At 47.9% G+C, this 22,786-nt stretch overlaps 1 protein-coding gene across 1 annotated transcript in view; it reads right to left on the bottom strand.

Moving 5' to 3' along the window:
- NAA25 (N-alpha-acetyltransferase 25, NatB auxiliary subunit) overlaps positions 1 to 22,786 on the bottom strand; it is a 1,586,429-nt gene that overhangs the window by 934,172 nt on the left and 629,471 nt on the right. Inside the window, exon 15 of the mRNA XM_069619501.1 lies at positions 12,850 to 12,949. Coding sequence (XP_069475602.1) covers positions 12,850 to 12,949 — 100 coding nt within the window. The remainder of the gene's footprint in view (positions 1 to 12,849; positions 12,950 to 22,786) is intronic.

The raw sequence follows: 22,786 nt of genomic DNA, 5'->3' as shown, positions 1-22,786 counted from the left end.
GGTGCATCTTGTGTACTATCTTGTTATGATATATGATATTTTATTTGTATCGTGCTCGTACACAAGTGTTTCAGAGCGTGACTAGGCAAGGGAGGGGAACAGGGGAGACCAAAACAACAACGATCTTACTAGGCTCAGTGACATTGAGAAGTGCATGGGAAATGGAAAAGGGAAAGTGCATGGAAGGGGGAGAATGGAAAGTACGGAGCAGAGGAGAGCAGATAAATAATAATGAATAAAAATACATAGAAAATCTAGGCAATAAACCTTGGTAGTGCAGCCAGCAAGTGCTGTGTTTAAGGCAGCAGATTGGGTAAGTCTGACAAGTGAAGGAAAAGAAGAAGGGGGGGGGGCTGAAGGGGGTATGGGTACAGACACAGTCCCCAGTGCAAGGAGTGGCCAGGAGGGTGGCAGGGTGAGCAGGTACCTGGGCCCAGGGGACAGAGGGTGGCCAGGTGCACAGTGCCAAGAGAGCAGATCAGCAGGGGAGAGGGGGACCGAAGGCAGAAGCAAAGAGGAAGGTCTTGAGGTTCTTCTAGGACCGGAGATGGTTCTCCTCAAGTTTTATATTGGCAGGGAGGCTGTTCCAGAGGGAGGCCCCAGCCGAAGATCGAGATCTACCCCCAGCTCGTTTCCTTGAAAAACGATTGATCCGGAAGGAGTTAGAGGAGCAAAGAGCTCGAGAGAGGAGGCATTTGCGGAGGGATAGCTGAAGGTATTTTGCACCCAGACCCCAGAAAGCCTTGTGGACAATGCAGAGGGTTTTGAATTTAATCCTTGCATCCACTGGGAGCCAATGGAGAGATTTCAGAATTGGAGAGATACAATCCCAGGGCTTGAGGCCAAGGACTAATCTTGCACTCCTGTTCTGGATAGGTTGCAGAGGGCGGAGAGTAGAGGCAGGTAGATTTAGAAATTGGCTGTTACAATAGTCCAACCAAGAGAGAACCAGAGCTTGGGAGACAGTGAGCTTCTGAGGGAAGGAGAGGAAAGGCAGAGTACCTCTGAGGAGGTGCAGTAGGACGTTTGACTTTTTAGAGACCTCAGAGATATGGGCGGAGAAGGAAAGTGTGGAGTCAAAGACCCCAAGGTTCTTAGCCTCGCAGGTAGGGGTAGGAGGGGGGCCAAGAGAGGCTGGCCAGAGGGTGAGGGAGACAGATGGAGATGGTGTGCCGATGAGGAGGATCTCAGTCTTGCTGGCATTCAGACAAAGATCATTGGCGGTACACCAATCTTGAATGGCAGTTAGGCAGTCAGAGATGGGAGAGGAGGTGGCCGAGGGTAGCCGGAAAATGAGTTGAGTGTCATCAGAGTAGCACTGGAAATTTGAGCAGAAAATGGCAATGCAGTGGACGAGAGTTGCCAGGTATTGGTTGAAGAGCCAGGGTGAGAGGTTAGACCCCTGGGGAACCCCACAGGTAGAGAGGAAGAAAGATGATAGGAAGGACCTCAGTTGGACCTGGGAGGGTCGATCAGAGAGGAAAGAGGTCAGCCAGGCCAGAGCCTGATCAGTGATGCCTAGTTTATCACGGAGACGGTTGAGCAGGATGGTGTTGTTGACCGTGTCGAAGGCAGAAGAGAGATCAAGAAGGATGAGGACAGAGAGAATGTTAGAGTCCAGGCTGGAGAGCAGATCTTCACGGATGTTCAAGAGCAGTTTCTGTGCTTCTGGCCGCTCTGAGGCCAGACTGGTGGTCATGGAGACAGCCAACAGACGCTGAATGAAGGTTAAGCTGAGAGATGGCCAGCTTTTCCAGGAGTTTGCCCAGAAAAGAGGCAAAGGACATTGGGCGATAGTTAACCAGACAGGATCAGCTGGGGGTTTCTTGAGATGAGGATGCACGTGAGGGCATCAATGTGGTCCTTGATGGTTTTAGAGTAACAGGGATGAACCTGTTTTGAGTAGTGGAGTCGGGGAAAAGCATATACAAATTTCCCTGTCCATGTTATCCACAGACTGTTCCCTTGGTGCGGTTCTGGGGGTACCTAGGAGGCATAATCTGGGCATTTTGCATTCTACAGAGTTGCGAACAAGTCAATCTCTGGGAAGCCCCATTCCGCGAAGACAGACGATGTCTTCTGGTAATCACCATCCGTACTATGTGGGTAGTGGGATGTATCTGCTGAGCACGTCTGCCAGAAGATGGAGTTCCCCTGGAAAGGTGTTGAGACAGGAGGATTATCTTGTGTCTGAGAGCCTACTTCCATATGCTCCGAGACAGTTTGGATAGCCCTGGAGAGAGTGTGCCCCCCCCCCCGTGTGTTAAGGTAATACATGGCCGTGGTGCTGTACATGAGGACTAGTACTGTCTTCCCCTGTATTTGTGTTTGAAAAGTCTTCAGGGCTTTGAACACTGCTAACCACTTCAACAGATTTATGTGGTTGGATGCTACTCCTAGGGACCAAAATATGTGCACCGTGTTATGAAGGAGGTGAGACCCCGATCACGTGAGAGATGTGTCAGTTGAGAGTGGCTTCTACTGCGGGGACGGTCAAGGTCTTCCCCTGAAAGAGGTTTTCCCTTGACCACCACTGCAGAGCGAACAAGGGCTGCCGAGAGAACCACAAGCTAGTCCCATTGTCCACTGGCCTGACACCATTAGCTGTTGAGCCACGCTTGCATGGGGCGCATGCGCAAACGTGCGTGTGGGACTAAGTAAATGCAGGAGGCCATCATCCCCAACAGTTGCATTGGCGTTGTGTACAGTCACCTCATGATTGACTACATAGTGAGGGATCTGGAACAGCATGTTTTGAACCCTCTCGTTGGATGAGAAAACAAGGCTGTCTTCAGTGCGAATTAGAGCCCCTAGGAACTGTTGGACTTGGCTGGGGTCTAGGCTGGACTTTTTCTCATTGATTGAGAAACCCAGACTGAAGAGTTGCTCTACTGTCTTCGGGGTGTTTGATCAGCATTTTCCGTAAGAATCCCCCGTTATTAGCCAGTCGTCGAGCTAAAGATAGACTGCCTGCGCAGGTGAGCCGCTACTACCGCCAGCACCTTTGTAAATACCCTTGGGGCGGAGGCAATGCTGAAGGGAAGGATCTTGAACTGATCATGTTCGTACTCTAACATGAACCTTTGGTACTCTGTGCGCTGGCAGCATTGAAATATGAAAGTATGCATCTTTCATGTCTAATGTTGCCATGTAATCCCCCGTGTTAGTAGAGGGATTACTTCTTGCAATGTTGTCATTCTGAACTTTTGAGGCTTGACAAATTTGTTTGTTGGGCGCAAGTCTAGCACAGGTTATATACGTTTTTGGGAACAAGGAAGTACACTGAATAGCCTTGTTCACCTGTAGAATGGGGACGACTTCTATTGTGCCCTTTTCTAGAAGGATCTCCCCCTCTTGCAGCAGTATTTTCAGGTGTTCTGGTGATAAGCGGCTGGACGCTGGCGGTCGGTATCGAGGTGGTCGGCTGAACTCGATACAGTTACCACGGATGGCAGTCTTGAGCACTCACTGGTCTGTGACGATTCCCTCCCATGCATTAAAGAAGGATGTCGTTCGTCCCCCGACCGGGGAGGTATGGGAGGGGACGCGGACTGGCGACTCATTTTTGGGCAGAGGCCAGGGAGCCTTGTGGGTGGAGTATATACCCCTTCCTTTGCCACTGCGCGGCTCTATGTTGATATTGACCTGTGGCAGTTGCCCCTTGTCTGGAGGACCATGGTGTATTCCCTGTTCCGTATTGATTGTGGGGGGAACGTGGGAAGGATTGTCCCAGAAAGGAGCGGCGAGAGCTAACCCCTCGCTTCTGATGGGATCTTTGCGTAATTTGATTTAGAGACTTAAAAAGTTTCATGTTGCTTCTTAGCAGTTTTCAAGGCCTCATCTTCTGCCTTCCCAAACAGGTTAGTCTCTTCAACTGGCTTGTTAATAAGGGAAGCCTGGGTCTCAGACTTAAAGTCAAAAATTCTTGAGCGACGCGTGCCTCTCAACTTGGGTACCTTGGGCAGGTGTTCGTCCTGCTGTTTCTGCAGCATCCAAGGTATTTTTGAGGATGTTCTGATGGACCCGATTCCCTTCCGAAACAACTGCCAGAATGTCATGATCTCTGCTTCCAAAAGATCAGGACTTGCCCGACTCCCTTGGAAGCAGACCCATAACCCCGGTTCCGAGTGCCAGCCAGTCCCAATTGGGACCTTTTGGACCCTGTCTTGGCGCCAGTGGCACCAGGCTCATAAAGATGGCCAGTCCCAGCGCTGGAAGCGCCGGGCTCATAATGCTTGGGTGGACTTACCTGCAGCAGACCATGCTGCGTACTTACCTGCCAGTTGAACCCCTGATCCTCTTCTGTTTGGGACTACTTTTCCTGTTGGGTGGGGCAGGAGCCACTCCCTAGGTTCAGAATACTGGAACTCTTCTGGAAAGCAGGAACTCTTTTCTTACCTAGGCGTGGCTGTGGAAGGAGACACCTAAGCACTACAGGAGGCTATTTAAACCACACCCGATGGATGAATCTTGCTTTGTGTTATTCTGCATTCTCTGCAGCAGAACGCTCATCGTGTCTTCTGCTTCTGATCCTGGGCCTAAGGGAACAAAGGCTTACCCATCCTGGAATCCAGTCTTCAGCAGCACCTGTAAAGACAAAGAAAGAACAGGTTAGCACTACGGTCTTCAGTGGCAGCGCATCTCTTACCTGGTCCATCGGCTGTCACCAACGCCTCGCACTGCATTCCGGCATCTGAAAGACAAAGGCTTACCTACTGTTCGCATGCTCCGGAGGTCTTCGCACTGCATTCCGGCATCTGAAAGACAAAAGCTTACCAGCTCTTCGCACGCTCCGGAGGCCTTCGGCGCTGCATCCCGCATCTGAAAGACAAAAGAAGGTGCTTTTAAAGACATTGGGCAACTTTATTACTCACGTGCCATTACTCCATCCCACGCCGAATCCAGTGGGTATTCCAGCACCCTTCAGCTTCTCTAAAGCTCCGAACTTGTACCTGCAAGATAAAAGGGACAGTTAGTGCGCATCGTGAAGCAGGCTACAAGCGCTTACTTACGTGCTTCCAGGCGCTTCTATTCCTCACGCAGGTTCGATCCTCAACTCTCATCAGCCCGCCATCCGCCATCGCCGGAACCCTGCAAAACAAGAGATATCATTACAAAAGACTTTTAAGACATTTGAAGTGCCCAGAACTTACCGTTCGTGCAGTTAACGACGGACAGCAGTCCTCTGAGGTCAAGAGGCCTGCACCCTTATCCAGTGAAGAAACTGGTTACGGCACCCTGCCCCGAGGCAGATGGAGAGCTCGGCGTTCACTTACCTAAGGTGAGGGCGTTAACTTTTGGGGTTCTACAGGAGAATAGAAAGGGAAGAGGAGAGAGGCACCCAATAACCCCAGTTCATTAATCCCATATTTTCTATCTACAGACATCTTACTCTTCGAGTCAGACATACAGTGCACAGAGGTCCAGCCCAAAGAGCCAACCGTGTTACACATCACCTTTGAAGATACGGCATTCACCCAGTCAAGACCGGCGCCTCTGCGGGAATCAGGTGAGCGTTACACAGAAGGCATGATCGTGCCGGTTCTGGGACTTCTTGCATATAACATCTTGCAATCCTTGTCTGGAGGTGCCTCAGCCGTAGACAAGGGTACTCCGGTTCTTTTCCTTGTAGTGGGGACTACTAGGGAGTCAGAAGTGGCATGTCCTCCGATATATAGTGGGTCTATTAAGAAGGGCGAAAAAGCTTTGACTCAAGGATTAACAGCTCTTGTTTGAGATCGAGTTAAAGAGGGAGCGATGTGGCTTTTGATGGAATTCAATAGTGGTATAGCTTTACTTGTGGGTGGTTTTTCCTTTAAAACGTCCTCCACAAAGTCGGTGTCCTGTACAGCCTCTTGAGTGGCAATTTGAAAGTGTTCAGCAGCCCTTTTAAGAATAGCATTGAAGGCCATCTGGTCATCAATAGGTGAGGCCTGTCTTTGAGGTGAGGAGGGAGGCTCTATACACAGGGTGTCTGTATCTGGAGTAGTGGAAGGTGAAAGCCATGGTGCCTCGCCTATCGATTTTTCATCACCCCAGTCTGGGCCCTGGTCTGGAGTCTTGCCAAAGGGATTCTCTCCCCCTGATCATAGGGGTCTTGATGGATTTCCTCAGGTTCTGCCAGGTCAAACACCTCCTCATGAGGGAACTGCCTTGAAGTTCTTTGAACTTTGGACAAAGTAGGGTAAGAGTCTTCCTCTCGGTCTCTTTGGGGTGATCAACCTTTCCGAAAAATCTACAAACCTGGAAAGCTTGTTCATGTATCCCTCAAACCTATCTCTACTCCATAAGGATGAACAAGAGCGGTATGTAGGGGGAAAGGATTCTTCTTGGGGACATGGGGCTTTAGGCGGTCGAGATTTGTCTGACAGTGACTTAGTTTCCCTTGGTTTATTTGCCGCCAAGATGATATTCGCGAGACTCTTGCGTATCTCTGGCATATCTGGGAGGGAGTCCGATGAGCCCGACTGCTTTGTTGTGGTTTTCTCTAAGGAGGCGTTTCAACGCCCTTATGGCGTTTGGTGCTGCCGACCTTTTGACTTGAACGCATGACGTATTGACGGTTGCGGGGAGGGTGGGCGATCATGCAGATCGGTGGGTTCCGTCGAAAGTTTTGACATTCCGGTTGGTATCTGTAGCCTTCCCGACGAGTCCGTCGAGGAGGCTCAGGGGGTTGTGTTTTTCTTTATGTGGTGTGGGTGTGTCATGGTCGCTGGGGTGTTGTCTCCCCATAGCAGAACCAGTGGCCTACCTGCTGGGGACAGACACCTCAGAGCTTGCCTGTTACGCAGAGGGGTCAATGGCCTCTGCATTGGAGACATGGCTGTTGCTTACATCCTCGTCACTCAAAGCGCCTGCACCGACGGGGGAGCTACTCTCGGCCTGCTGCATGGCGTAGGCCGCCCACCGCTTCGTCTGCCTATCTTTTATCATCTTCAAACATAAAAGTTGGCTGGGCTTGCAGGACTGCTCGTTGTGCTCTCTAGGTAGACACCTATTACACCGACAGCGAGCGTCTTTCCATGGATATTTGCTGTTACAAAAAGGGCAACATTTTAAAGGAGTCCTGTCCATAGCTCAGGGTAAAAGCGACAGCAAAACCAGTCGCGAAGAGATGGGAGAAGGAAATGCATTCTAAAAGCAATCAAAACCCACGGGCCCCACTCTCCCTACTGTATAGGCCTGGCCGGAGTGCCGACAGAAGCACCAGCTGCCGAAATCTGCAGTTGTCTGCGTTGGTTTAGGAGTAGTCACCGAAGAAATGACGAATATTAAACAGCCAACAGTCATGAACAATGAATTAGAAATGTAGCAATTTACTAAGCTCAGATTGTATCGCCAACAGACGCCCCACCCCCCCCCCCCCCCCCAACACCAGCAGTGGTTAACAGATAACCGTGAACATATCAGGAGGTTTGGGGGGGACCGCAAAGTGAAATCATTTTTGGGAACGAAAAAATGTATTTTGCACTTTAATAACGTGGGAGGAGAGCCCACGCACCCCTCCTCGTCCCCATTCCCCTACCCTTAGACCCTTACCCCACCTATTTACTAAACACATACAAAAATACCTAACATTTTCGGTCATTTCTCCGTTTTCTTTTTTGCATTTGTTTTTTTTTTTTTACAGATTTGATGGTTAACATAACCGTTCCCATAGGTGAAAAGTCCTTGCCCCAACTCACACTTACCTGACCTTTTGTGGAGGAATCTAGGTTAAGGATCCGTCCTGTAGGACTTCCTAGGGTGTTCAATTGAGAGGTGCTCCAATATGAAATGTACTTTATAAAACTGGTACTGAAATCTCTCTATAAACCTACCTGAAGTACATGCGTTGGAATTGGTGACAATTGGACACAAGGCTCTAGTCTAAACCATTTTAGGGTTGGACTTTAGAACAATTAGGGAAGCTGATTTGTGTTTATTCAAAGAGTTCTTTCCATCTTTATGCATTTGAACTACTTACCGGTGCTGCACTGATCATTGTATCTAGCTCTCACAAGGGTGAATGTATGCATTTGTTTTAGAAGGGTTTTGTTATGATATTTTATTTATATCACACTCATACACAAGTGTTTCAGAGCACGACCAAGCAAACGGAGGGGGAACAGGGGAGAACAAAAATAGCGATCTTACTAGGCCCAATGACATGAAGAACATGCAAGTGCATGGAAAAGGGGGAAGAGCGTGGAAGGGAAGAAATGGAAAGTGCGTAACAGAGGAGAGAAAAGAATAAATAATGAATTAAATAAAATGCAATGAAAATGTAGTGCAGCCCCAAGTGGCAAGTGCATGATTAGTCGGATAGGGTATATCTGATAAGTGCAGAAGAAGAGTGGGGGACTGAATGGGTACAAATAAAATCCCGGTGCCACGGGTGGCCCGGAGGCAGTGCAGGAGGGCGGCAGGGTGAGCAGGTACCTGGGCCCGAAGCGCAGAGGGTAGCCAGGTGCATGGTGCCGCGAGAGAGAAGCAGATCAACAGGGGAGAAGAGGGGAGAAGAGGGGAAAAGGCAGAAGCGAAGAAGAAGGTCTTAAGGTGCTTCTGGAACCGGAGATTGTTTTCCTTAAGTTTCAAGGTCTACGGGAAGCTGTTCCATAGGGAGACCCCAGCCGAAGACAGATCTTCCCCCAGCTCGTTTCTTTGGAAATCGACTGATCCTGAGGAAGTTAGAAGTAGAGGAGTGAAGGGCTCGAGTTGGGGGGTATTTATGGAGGGAAGGTTGAGGTATTTTGGACCCAGGCCCCAGAATGCCTTGTGAACAAGGCACAGGGTTTTAAATGTAATCCTTGCGTCCAATGGGAGCCAATGAAGGGATTTCAGAGATGGAGGGATGATGGCAGGGCTTGAGGCCAAGGACAAGTCTTGCAGTTATGTTCTGGATTAGTTCTAAAGGGCGGAGAGTGGAGGCAGGTACAGTTAGAAAGATGCTGCTCTAGTAATCCAACCTAGAGAGTACCCCCTAAGGAGGTGCAGTAGGAAGTTTGACTTTTTAGAGACATCGGATGTGTGCGGAGAAGGAAAGTGTGGAGTCAAAGATGATCCCGAGATTCGGTAGGAGGGCGGCCAAAGGATGCAGGCCAGGTATTGGTTGAAAAGCCAGGGCGAGAGGTTAGACCGCTGGAGAACACCACAGGTAGTGAGGGAGATTGAGTAAAGGAAGGACCCAAGTGTTACCTGGGAGGGTCAATCAGAAAGGAAAGGTCAGCCAGGCGACAGCCTGATCAGAGAAACCCAGGTTGTCACAGAGACAACGGAAAAGGATGGTATGGTTGACTGTGTCGAAAGCAGAGGATAGATCAAGAAGGAGGAGGAGGATGGAGGGAATGTTAGAGTCCAGGTTGTAGAGCAGGTCTTCACAGATGTTTAGAAGAACAGTTTCCACGCTTCTTGCAGCTTTGAATCCAGATTGGTGGTCATGGAGAGAGCCAACAGTGTCAGAAAGAAGGTTAAGCTGGGATATGTCAGCTTTTCCAGCAACTGCCCCAAAAAGGGAGTAATGGAAATTGTGCAGTAGTTCGCAGGACAGGAGGGATCAGCTGTGGGTTTTTTGATGAACATGTACAAGGGAGTGCTTCAGGGGAGAGGGGAAGATCCGGAGGCAAAAGAATGGTTACAGAAATTGGCAAGGGCCGGAACGAGGGTATCAGTGTGGTCAATATTTGGAAGGTATTTTTGATCTGCTTAGTGTGTATAAAATAAATATTTTTACTATACTTACAGCTAACTGGAGTTACCAGTGATGCTATGTGTGGACTCCTTGTAGCCTTAGAGCACACTTGACCCCTTCCTGAGACTATGCCCTGCCATTCGACTACATGTTCTTGATTGGGTTTGGCTAACATCAGTGTTTTACCTGTTCACTATAATAGGGTGGCCTCTCAAAATCGTCCCATAAACGCTGATTTTGGAAATCCATCTCAACACTGACCAAGCAAGTTAGAGAGCCAGAAACCCAAAAATTAAATTCCTCAACAGCTTGCATAAAAGTGGCAGCTTAACACCAGAAACAAAAAGGCATCTAGGATTACGTAATGGATGCTTCAGGGATCCTTAGGCTTAAAAGCTTCATTATGAAAATACAGGTCTGTGGAGTATGTAAAGTTAGTCTCGTTCATCCTGCATCTGCAGTCATTTTTAACAGGGCAAATAGGCATTATTGTAGATGGTAGCGGACTAGACGGATACAATATTAATCTAAGGGGGTAAAACAAGTTACTAAACTGCCATAAGAGAATCCTAACCCAAATTCAGATATTTAAAGGAAAACTGTCAATGTCACAGCAGGAATAAGGTGTTACGCAGAATTTTAATTTTAGTGCTTAATTCCTCCCACCTTAGAGACCCCAAGCTCTTTTGCTGGATTTTAGGACTTTTTAATTTTAACCCTGTAATTACTGGGAACTTTCTCACTCATGTGTTTTGACCTGATTTGGATTATGTGTTTTCACTGTTTTTGGAGTCTGACAAACTCTATAGGCATCTACTTTTTGTATGGATTCGCACAGAACGTTCCATGCAGCGTCACAGAAATCCTTTAGATTTCCATTTCTCCTAAGGTTTAAATATCTTGTCTTGTGTTTACTACTGTTCCCAAGATTGGTAAAGTGAAATTGACTTTAGTTACCTTTTCTCTTTGTAGGTCCAGCACAAACCATCTTATGTGGCGTGCTGGGGAGTTACTTAGTAGCCCTTTTCCTACTTACTGTTGTAACATTTTTTATGTTACCCTTGCTACTTTAAATGGCTGGTGGCAGTGGTTTAAGTTTCCTACCATTGTGCTTTTCTACCGTAGGCTGAATCCTCAGCTGCAGTATACCACCCATGGGTGACTATTTAGTCAATGTCTCCGGTCGTCTTTTTTCACCATTTTCTGTTCGTTGAGTCTCTCTTGGGTTTCACTCTGTGCGGTGAGCCAGGTTTGAGCCCTTTGTTCGTTTTGCCTTTGGCAGGATTCAGCCCTGAAGCCCGCCTCTGGCTCCAGTGTGTCTGGAAAGGCAGGATGTGAGGGAGGTTCCTGAAAAGGTTTTCTAGGAGTGCCTGAATGCATCCAGTCCTGATAGGCTGTGCATGAATGGGAGTAACCTGCTTAAAAGGCAAGGGTTTTGGGACGAGAGGCAGAGTCGACCACTGGGAGAAATACCCAACGAAGAAATCGTGAACGAAGCTTGCTGCATCCTCCTGGACCTTTGAATTGCCCGGTGAAGACCTGCTGATGTACTGAGACAGAGAAGCTCCGGAAGGGAGGACTTCTTCCCTTGGGTTAGTGGTACCAACTAACCCAGAAACGTACTCTACTGGACCACCTTCCCCGACTGGCTGTACTACTTCGCTGCTGCAAGAACCGAGTGCTAGGGGTTGAAAAACCTGTAGTCGAGTGCTACGTTTGAAATCTGGCCAGAAGCTGCAGGAGCCTCCCAAGGACCCTCCAGAAGCTGCACAACCAGAGCTCTAGTCCCCTCAACAGAATGCAGGACCTTAGGAGTGAAGGAAGTCCAACCGGTATCCGAAATCCACAACGGTGCTGTTTACTAAGTGCAGAAAGCACGAAGTGCCGCTGATCCGAAAAGAGCCCGTACGTGCAGACGACCTCCAAAGTGCAGCCGCAAGAGCCCTCCAGGCAGCCTCCCTCTTGTCCCAACGATTTGACTCTCAGGAACCCAGGGTCTGCATCGCTGCAACAGGACAGGATCCAGCTGGACCACTCTTCTAACCAGAGGTACTGTTTAGACTTGGGGTACTTGCCTCACTGTCTTTTAGCTATGCTTTTCTCAGTTGGGAATCACATTGGCTTACCTGTAGAGTTGATCCCAACTCTCCTTCCACAGGCTTCACAGCTTGTGACCCTACAAGTGATTTCTACAAACTCTCTATCTTTGTGCAAGACGATCTAAAAAGTGCCTCAGCTCCATAGACTGTTTCAAACTAACTTGTTGGTTGTCCTGGCTCCCTGCAGACTGCTCTAGCCCTTTGAGTTTGATATTGCTGTCCCCCATAGGTGGTAACTTGTTTTAGATTGTGGCTGGTAACGGCTTGTCTAGATTTCATTGGAAGATTTAGTTGGCCTGACATATACTGGGAACCTGTTTAACCTTCTTCCTTCCTTAAACCTTTCCTTTCTGCAACCTCAGCAACTGCCAAGTATAACTAGTGTGATACATAAATGCCATTACTTTCCTTGTGATTGATGTCACCTCACAGTGTAAGAAGCATATCCAAAGATTATCCACTAACTTTTCCTGAATCTGAAAACTATTTTTAAAGAATATTTACCTTGTTAAACGAACTGCCTTTTTAAAGCATGCTTATTTAAAACTAGATGTTAATTAAATAAATATTTATAACAGAAACCTTGAGTGAAAGTGTTACTTGGTTATTTCTATTGACGAATTGCATTTCTACAGCTCACATTTACCCCCCCCCCCCCACCCCCTCCCAATGAGATGGGCCTGGCTGCTCAGTCACACTATCAAATTGTGTAGCAAGTACAGACCTATACCAAAAAGTGGGTGACTTAACACAAAGCAGATAAGTGTAATGTAGTCTCTCACAGTGTGACTGCATCAATGATTTCCTAACACAAGGCAAGAATACAATTTTACACCCCCCCCCCCACCCAAGGATCGATATTAGATTCATTGTTCTGCAACCTTTGACTTGCCAAATGTTCAGGGCTACAACTCGCATCAGCCCAAGCCAGCATATAGTCAATGTGCATCATGGGAGTTCTATTCAGTAGTATCAGTAAAACATCAGGTTGAGACCCAAGCACCATCATGTCAGCACACACATTTTGTTTGCTCTAATCAGAAACGTCTTGGAAGCAAAAAATAAAATAATTGTACTCACATCTTTCTGGTTTGAGTGAAAAAACCTGAGTGCAAAATTAAAGGACTGCGACGCTGCAGCAAAATGTCCCAGTGGCTCTGCATACCTTGTCAGAAGAAAACTGTAAAGCAGAGGAATAAAACAAACAATTAGGTTGGAACCTCACTGAACAGGGTTCCAATGAGCTACTGGTTACAACGTGTTAGGGAAATTACCAAATGAACAACTGTTCTTGCAGGAGGTGTACTCCCGGAAACAATCCAGGATTTTGCCCAAAATTGTGTAACTCAAGAAGTTTGATTTGAAGACTAAAATGTCATCATTCAACGTAATAACAGATGAACACGTTACTTACCAACTGGTAACTTTCTTTCGACTGGATGGTCCTCCAACGTATTCCACATCTTTGACATGTAATGTCCACAGCTGTGTACTTCCAATAATTTTTCAGCAGAGGGTGTCCTGCATCGATGACGTCTGGTCGATGTCCCTCGAAGGCCTCCGTCAAGGGTGACGTCACCTTATGTTATAAATAGGACGCACGGCGCCCGTGGCATCAGTTTATATTTTTTTCTCCATAACGTGTGACATGCTCATACACAATGCCAGCATGAATGCACATAGTCCTTAGGGAAGGTAAGCTGCAATAGCATAGGAAATTCTCCTGAGGGGCAGGCTGGGAGGGAGATGTGGAATACGTTGGAGGAACATCCCGTTGAAAGAACGTTACCAGTTGGTAAGTAACTTGTTCTTCGAATGGATTGTGTCCTGCAACGTATTCCACATCTTTGACAGACTCCCAAAGCAGTACCAGAAAATGGAGGAGGGAAAAGAATTTAGAATACCCAATCAGATGGCAGAATAAAGAACCGCCTTACCAAAAGTCATATCTTGACCATGGAGCGTATCCAGGGAGTAATGTTTGACAAAGGTGTGGACAGAAGCCCATGTCGCTGTGTCACAAATATTCCTAATAGGAACTCCCCGCTGCAGGGCTGTGGAAGTAGCCACGCCCCTAGTGGAATGGGCCACTCTGACCCTGGACATCCTAGAAATATAAAAGCTCAGAGCTCTCCTAGGGTCCAACCTATGGAGTCACTCCTCTTCCTTACCAGGATGAGGAGGATAGAAAGCAGGAAGTACCACTTTCTGGCTTAAATGAAACTCAGACACTACCTTAGGTAGAAAGGATGGACGTACCCTCTGTACAACCCTATCCTTGTGGAACACTGTAAATGGTGGTTTAGATGAAAGTGCCTGCAATTCACTCACTCTGAGCGGATGTAACCGCAACCAACACCACCGTCTTGAAGCCAACTGTCTCAAAGGACAAGAGTGCAAAGGTTCAAACGTAGCACTGAACAGCAAATGCTAGACCAAATTCAGATCCCAAACCAGCACCTGAAACTGGGACGGCGGGAACACATTAGTGAGCCCTTTCAGAAATTGGGAAATCAAAGGAATCTTAAAATAAGATTCTTCAGACGAGCGCTTTAAGATAGACAGCGCCGCCAGGTAACCTTTAATGGTACCTACTTGAAGACCCATGTGGCCAAAGAAAGCAAGGAAGACAGAACCATGGGAATGGGACACTGAAAAAGTATTGACATTGTGTCCTCTGAACCAGTCGCAAAACCTATGCCAATGGTACAGGAATTTGGTTGCTGGACGCCTGGCCGAAAGCAACACCTCCATCAAGTCATCCGGGAGGTCCCAATCCTTATATCTCAACCTTTCAGAAACCAAGCGTGAAGGTTGAGAGTCTTGACCTCTGGATAGAGAACCTGATCCATCCCACCCATCAAACCATCCACCCATCCCACGAGAGCAGATTGTCTCTGAGGGGAAGATGGCATGGAGGACAGGTGGACATTTCTAGAAGGTCCGGGTACCATAGTCTCCTGGCCCAATCTGGAGCAATTAGGATCATGTGGGACCGAATCTCTGCAACCTCCTTAGAACCTGAAGAATGACTGGGACCGGAGAAAATGCATTCAGAAGCGGGCATGACCAATCCACGACGAACGAATCCCCTAAAGCTACTCTCGGAGGAAATTCCCTTGAACAATAGGTCGTGCACATCTGGTTGGCTCCAGTCGCGAACATATCCACTTGAGGGGTTCCCCAAAGGGCGAAGGACTTCCTGAGCCAACTCCCACTCGTGGGAAACCGCGCTCTGCCTGCTCAGAGCATCCGCTGCCGATTACTCGTCTCCAGCCAGATGAACTACCGAGAGTGAGATTCCTTGCTGTATTGCCCAGAACCAGAGCTGCATCGCCTCCCTGCACAGCGGGAGTGATCCAACACCCCTCCCTTTTTGTTGAGGTAATGCATCGCCACTGTTGTCCGTCATGGTCAGGACACTCTTCCTGCGCACAAACGGCAGAAAAGTCTTCAGGGCCAGCCGGATGGCCTTCAGCTCCAAATGATTTATTTGGAGTTTGGACTCCGATGGAGACCAACGACCGTTGGTGGTCAGCTCGTTGGCGTGAGCACCCTTATCCTGTGAGGGAAGCATCCATCACTACCGTCCCCTCCGGCCATGTTTGCCAAAAAGGCTCCCCTTCATCAGATTCCCTTCACTGACCCACCACAGAAGATCCTGTGAGACTGTGCGCGGAATCAGAAGGAGATCCGACATTTTGCCTGAGAATTGCGACCATTGCGTCCTGAGAGCCCAATGAAGGGATCTCATCCACATTCTGGCCTCTGGCACCAGAAGAATGCAGGATGCCATGAGGCCGAGCAACCTTAAGAATTCGAAAGCTGGGAGAGTTGGGGCATGTTGAAATTTGTTGACCATCTGGACAATGTGATAAACATTCACCCTGGGTGGCGAACACTTCCAAGAATATGTCCAACACAGCCCCGATGTACTGGAGCTGTTGGGAAGGTGTCATATGCGACTTTTTGAAATTGAGGGAGAGGTCCAGCTTGTGAAGGGAGTGGCAGGTGAGGCTGAGATGATCCAAGGCCTGTCCAGGAAAACGTGCTTTGATCCGCCAGTCGTTCAGGTAGAGGTAGACTTGAACCCCCCCTTTCCTGAGATGCTGCCACCACCACCACCAGGAGCTTGGTGAAGACCCTCGGGCGGAGGTCAACCCGAATGGCAGGACCCAAAACTGAAAGTGCTAGCTGCCAACCGCGAACCTCAGGTAATTTATGTGCTTTGGGTGGAACGGTATATATGAAAATAAGCATCCTATAGTCAAAGGGCCTGAAGGACCCAAGAAAGAGTGACCATCTAAACGCAAGTCCAAGATGGGTCTCGGTCCTCTGTCTTTCTTGGGAATCAAAAAATATGGGGAATACCAGCCCTTGTTCCGCTCCACCACAGGCATTAGTTCTATAGCGCCTTTCTCCAGCATGGTCAAGATTTCCTGCACAAGGAGCGGATCCGGAATCTCCAGAGACATTTACCCGGTGGATTGTCGTGAGGCCGATTTAGGAAGGGCAGGCAGTAGCCGTGGGTTATTGTTTCCAGAACCCACGCACTCTTCGAGATGCAGAGACAGTCTGTCCCCAGCCGGCGAACAATGAGACCTGGCCTCAGCTGCTTGAGCGGCTTTGGCACCTCTTCCCCATCCACCATGAGGACCTTTCCGGTGGCACCTTGGACTGGCCGCTCCTCTCGCTCTACCAAAAGAGGAGTAGTAACGAGAGGAATCCCTGCACTGCTGAGCATAGTACTAAAAGGGAGAGGTTGACGCACAGCTGTGCCCCAAAGATTTAGCAGCTGCTTCGGAGGGCTGCAACCTCTGAAGGCTCTCGTCAGCCTTGCTGTCAAACAAATGAGAACCGTGAAAGGGCATGTTGAGAAGACATGCCTGCATATCCGGTGCAAACCCCGAATTCCGCAACCACGCAAACCTGCGTATCACGGTGCTCGCAGCCATGGACAGACTGACACCATCAGCCGTGTCCAACCCAGACTAAAAGGGATTCACACATGGCATACTTGCCATCCTGCACAATAGCAAGGAACCTATCCCTTTCGGGAATATGCTCAGCTGCCACAGAGACAATTCCACTGTGTGCGGAAATTTGGCTAAGGAACAGGCGGAGTTGGCCGATTTAAGTGCCATACTCCCAGCTGAAAATACCTTGCGTGCCCATTCATCGAAGCGCCTGTCGTCCCTACCTGAAGGGATGGTAGGGTACGCCGCCTGACTCGAGGTGGCTGTGACCATCGGCACCACCACACTCTCAGGAGTGGGGTTTGTGGCTAGGTAGCTGGGTCGCTACTGGATGGGCGGTATTTCTTAATCTATGACTTGATAATAATAATAATAATAATAATAATAATAATTTGGCATTTATATAGCGCTACGAACCCTCAGGTATCTGAGCGCTGCTTATCATTACCCACGGTGTGTGGTGCTCATTTATCGACCTCGGAAGGATGAAACGCTGAGTTTGGCGCTGCCCGGATTCGAACCTGCGTTTGCAGGCTCTGCACTGATGTCAAAGCGAGCGCTCTACTCGCTGTGCCACTTGACCGGCTAACTTGTTGACCGCCGGAAGAGACTCCGGGATGTTCCAAGTAGCAGACACCCTTTTCTGTAACGCCATGTGAAAAGGTAACACTGGGTCAGTGGACAGACCCTGATCTAAAATGTCAGTCGGGTCATCCTGATCGAATTCAACTGGAGGGCCGGAACACCCCAGGTACTCCGTAACTCTCGACATCAACCTCCTATAGGAGGACTCAGCGTGAGCCCCAGGCTCTGGCCTACCAAACTCCATCTCAGGAGATGTGTCCAGGCCACTAGCATCATATAAATATTGACGCAAATCCTCCATCTGACTGTCCTCAGAAAAGACCAGGTTAGGATCTTCAGGAGTGTCACTAGGAGCATCAAAAGGCTCCAACTCCACATCAGACCTCACCTCATCCTCATATGTTCTGTAGCGAATGAAAACTTCCTGGGGACAGGAGCAGACCTGGAGTCAAGAATAGGCCTCACAGTCTTAGAGCCTTTCCCGGAGGATCCACAGCCCTAGGAGCTTCATCGGCAAATTCAGGCCTGTAGGCCCTGATGGCTTCGGCGTCGTCAAGGGCTCAGATGGCAAGGCCCCGACAGCTGCACTCTAGGGACGTGGCGCCAACAGTGTCAACGCTTCCCTCAACACCTTCCCAGCCTTCGACGGTTTCGTCGGGGACGAAGACCGCAACCTGGATCTGGCACGTCTCTGGTGATCTCCCGGAGCCTTGTCCGAACAAGACTTCGATGGTTCAATGTTTATCGTGCCGACTGCCCGGGCCCGAAGGCAAGCGAGCGTCAGACAGAGACCGTTCCCTGCTGGCTTCAACCGAAGGCATAGACGGCACACTGCCCTGAGATTGAAAAATCTCCCGCATTTTCTCCCTGAATGCCTCCCACTCCTCCGGAGTAGAGGATTTAGTGGGGCAAGCAACTTTCCTCGCTGAGCCATCATCCGACGAGAACATGGAAGGCGACCCGTGACGCCGCTTCCGGGAGTGCCTCGACGAGTGGCGAGAACCACTCCGGGACCGAGATCCCCTGGACTCCCTCTGACGCGTGGAGTTATCCCTTGAGTCGTCCGTGGAAAGACCAGTAGTCAGTCTGGATTTACGGGGCTTGGATACCCGACCTACTTGCAACTTCCCCTTACGCTCCTGCAAGGCCTTGGCAGTCAACGACTGGCACTTCGAGCAGTTGTCTGTGTCGTGGCTCTTGCCCAGACACCACAAGCAGATACGGTGCAGGTCCATGATGTCCCAGCACTTTTTGAAGCCTAACTTGCGTGGTTGGCGGGGTAGAAGACGACATTATCGAAGTAGCTAACACGAGGCACGCCGAGTTATCAAAGCAAACACGTTTGCGGAAAAAACAGAACTGAGGCTACGAGTGCTGTGCGTGCTACTTAGAACATCCGATGAAGACACCCTTGACCGAGGCCTTTCAGTGACATCGACCAGACGCCATTGATGCAGGACACCCTCCGCTGAAAAATTTCCGAAGCTGCACAGCTGTGGACATTACATGTCAAAGATGGGGAATACGTTGGAGAACACAATCCATTCAAAAGTAAAGTACTTGTTTTAACAGTCTTCCTTAGGAACTCTGACATTTGCTAGTTAAGAACATATCCTGACCTGTCTGTAGGCCACTAGACCCTAGTGACCCCCCCCCCCCCCATTCTGCCCCAAGAAGACTCATGCTCCAAGAATAAGCAAAAGCCTTCTAAGGATCGTGCCCTTTGCCCAGAAAAGAGAATCTGCATTTAAAAGTTACTTACTTGCAAAAGAAGTTGGTTGGTAACTAACTCTAAGAGTTAATAGTTACAAAGGTTATTACTTACCTTAGAAATGTTCTGCTATTCTGAAACTGCTTCCCCATTCTAATAGAAAGTAGATGTAAGGTTATTTTACTCACCTGTAAATTGGCTGGGGCCCCTTTCCCAAAAGTAATGCCGTTGGCTTCACAATTTCTTTCAGAGAACAGGTGTATACGTTTCCCAACTGGGTCTTGCTTCCCCTGACTTGCTGTTAGCCTGTCCAGAATAAGTCTGCATTAGGTTTTACCCATCTAGAATAACCGAGTCATTTATTAAGTTTAACACTGGGCTTTGCGTGCCCTGGTCTGCTTTAGAGAGATAGAAAAATAATCTGAGTTTTATACCTGCCTTTAAGTTGCTGATGGCTCCTTTAAAAAAGTGTGTAGGTTTTATTTAGCTTGAAGTTGCTGTTTGCCATCCTAAAAAAAGTTATTGCTCATCGCAATCTGTTTTACTGATCTCAAAAGCAGCTGTGATAGAATATTACATCCTTCCGTTTCACTCACCTAGTATAACTGAGTTATCACAAAAGAAGTTATAGGTTTGTACTGTACCTAGAATAAGTGTCCCACTATTCACAAAAAGTATATGTCCAGTTGGTTTACAAAGTGATTTCTTGCTGCGCATCACGGTACAACTACTAGAGTCTACTACCCTTATATCACTGAAATTAATCTAAAAAGTAACTATTGGTTTGACTTCCCTAGAAATTATGTTGGGTGTTCCAAATTAGGTTATATGCTTTGGTTTGTGTACCTTCAAGCATAGTGTTTGTTTCTATAATGTGTTTATATGATCTGTGATGGTACTTCTTTCCCCCAAGATTTATCTGGGCCTAATTGTATTTCAATAAAACATTGATTTTTACAATACATAGTGTTTGTGTGTCTTTGGACCATTTGTATTACAATTTCTTTACCGATTCTACAACCCTCTCTCCCTCCTAATATAAGCCTGGCTGCTCAGTCTACGCTACCCTGAACTCAGGTGGTACACCCTTATACTAAGAGTGGAGTCTTTAACTGCCTCAGTTGAATGGTTTTACTAAGCCCTTGGTTGGACTTCAGAAAACCTGTCAAAGAGTGATGCGTTTTGGAAATGTCTCCTCTGTGAAAGATAGTCAGCTAAAGAATCTGGTTAAGGCTCTCGTAACCAGGACTAATGTCCGGCAGAGGGACTACCAGGACCCCCCCCTCCTTGTTTCTTGCTCAGCTATTCTAGGCAGGTAAAACCTAATGTTGTAATATACTATTTGTTTGTTTACAGATCAGTTCAACACAGATCAAGGTAAGCAATAACCCTTTAGCTTGTTTAGGATGGCACACAGCCAAAACAAGTTAAGGAAAACCTATCTACTTTTAAAAGGAGCCATCAGCAATTCAGGATCAGTACACCCTCGGGTAGACTTATTCTGGACAGGCTAACAGCAAGTCAGGGAAAGCAAGACAATTGGGGACTCTCGCACATTTATATCCTGACAGGAATAGTACAGCGGAATCAACAGCATTACTTTAGGGAAGAGGGGAACCCAATTAACAGGTATGTTAACCTTCCATCAACTTTGTTAGAATGGCGAGACAGTTTCTAAGGAAAGTAAGACTGAACATATGCATTTAAGAAGGCACACAGCTTATTCAAAGTAAGTATATCCTATATATACTTTTCAGAATGGCAGAACATATCGAAGGTAAGTAATGACTTTTTGTAACTATTCACTCAGCGTTTAAGGTTACCAACTAACTCAAGGACGTACACTTTTCAACACTTAATCTACCTTTCAAGGCAGACCCTTTAAATAATCTAGCCCATCCCAATTATAGTACATGAGTTCGCTCAGAGGCAGAAGAGGGACCCCAGTGGTCTAATAGCCAGCAGTAGTCTGCGTCAAATAAGGCTCAGTGGCAGGTAACATCAGAGTTCCTGAGGAAGACTGGGAAAACAAGTAAGCAGTTCACTCTGAAAGTTAGTTACAGTCCAGGGTCTTCAGAGAAGACACTGTAGGAGGTTTCCAGCAGAGGGCCTGTGTGAACTGAACGAGCAACCTCCCAATCACAGTAGCGCCGCAAGGATAACCAGGAATCACAAGAGACAAAGTAAGCATTTACCGCAGCAAAAACAGTACCTCAGCACAGAAGAAGTGTTGCAGCAGGAACACTTCAAGATAAGCAGCAAAAAACCCAGTTTATGGATTCCTTCATCTAGAAGACGGAAGACAGGACTTTGGAAGGACTTTTCCAGCACAGCAATGATCACAGAAGGCGGCTCCAGGCAAGATTTTCCTTGCGGCTGGATGTGGCTCTGGATTTGGTGCCTTTTTCAGGAGCAGAGACAAAGACAGAATATCGCTCGTCAGATTCTCGTCGTTTGCAAGGTCCAGCACACTGAGGGGACTTTTAGGACTCAAAACGTGTCTGGAGGTCCAGCAGGATTCCCAAAACATTTCATTAAGATTTGGAAGATTGTGCCCTACACAATGGCTCGAGGCAACAAGGTTATTGCAGCCCTGCAAGCTCAAAATGTAGGTTTTCTTGAGTCTAGTGGGTCTCACCAGGCTCCGGGGTTGTCTGTTTTGGGATCCCCAGCTCGATTGGCAGGAAGGGTAACAGCAGGCTCTGGTTAAACAGGAGACTCTCCGGTCACTGGAAATAGTCTCAGCCGCATTTCCTTCATCATCCTCTTTGGTTTTAGTTCAAGTGGTCGACTTGTCAGAAGCTTCCAGGTTCAGAGTTTTTATCAGGAACTACAGCACGACCTCTGCATTCTCTCCCTGCAGTTTAAGAAAGGGGCAGTATGGCTTTCCAATTAAGACAGCCAGCCCCCCACTGGGAGTTCCCTTTTTTTAAGGCAAGGTGGAAGGCAAAGGGCTTTGGAGTTTTGAACTCCTCCCTTGCTTCCTGCCTTTCCAGACACTGGAGCCTGGGCATGGAATCCATAGGATTCCCGCCAAAGACAAAACAGCCACTGAGGTCGTTCCAGCCTAGACTGGCAGGGGAAAACACCTGAAACCGTGATTATACAAGAAATGGCGATACAAAGAGCCCACCATTTTAAACAAATGGTGGCCCTTCTCTGCGTTACCAAGGATGAATTAACAGCCGGCAGGTAATGAAGACAAAAATGTATAAAGGTAAAACCACTGCCACCAACCATACATGTAAAACTCGCAATTGTACCAAAATGTTACCTGGCATGAAAGAAAGACAGCCCAAGCCCAAAAGTTGTAGGTATCCATAACTTCAACCATTCACTACGGAGAGACATAAAAAGGTTACCCAGAAAATAAGTAAAAGACAAGGTGAGAGGGGGAAAAAGATTCCCCTTCACCTAGGGAGGGACAATGTAAAATAGTTAACTAGTCATAGCAAAACGTTCTGGGGTTCAGACAAGTCAGATTTACCATTGATATGAAAATCTAAACCTAACAAATTACAAGAAAACACAGGATATTTAGACCCACGCTAGTATCCGCACCAGTCAAAGAAATACAGATATGCTTGGTGAAGATGGGAGAGGCAAGGTCAAGCAGTAGCTTTGAAGGTCTACTGAAAAGGAAAACACCTTGGCCAGGGGAAATGTGCTGCCTGAACTCTCCATGAATAAGCACCTAACCCCTCTGGAATTGCTTTGGGGCGAGCTAATATCCGGTTTTAATGCA

Source organism: Ambystoma mexicanum, chromosome 10 (assembly GCF_040938575.1).
Source record: "Ambystoma mexicanum isolate Mex_15411 chromosome 10, UKY_AmexF1_1, whole genome shotgun sequence".
NCBI classification, from domain to species: domain Eukaryota; kingdom Metazoa; phylum Chordata; class Amphibia; order Caudata; family Ambystomatidae; genus Ambystoma; species Ambystoma mexicanum.
The sequence above is the reverse complement of the archived record's forward strand: the minus strand, read 5'-3'. Positions and strand labels throughout refer to the sequence as shown.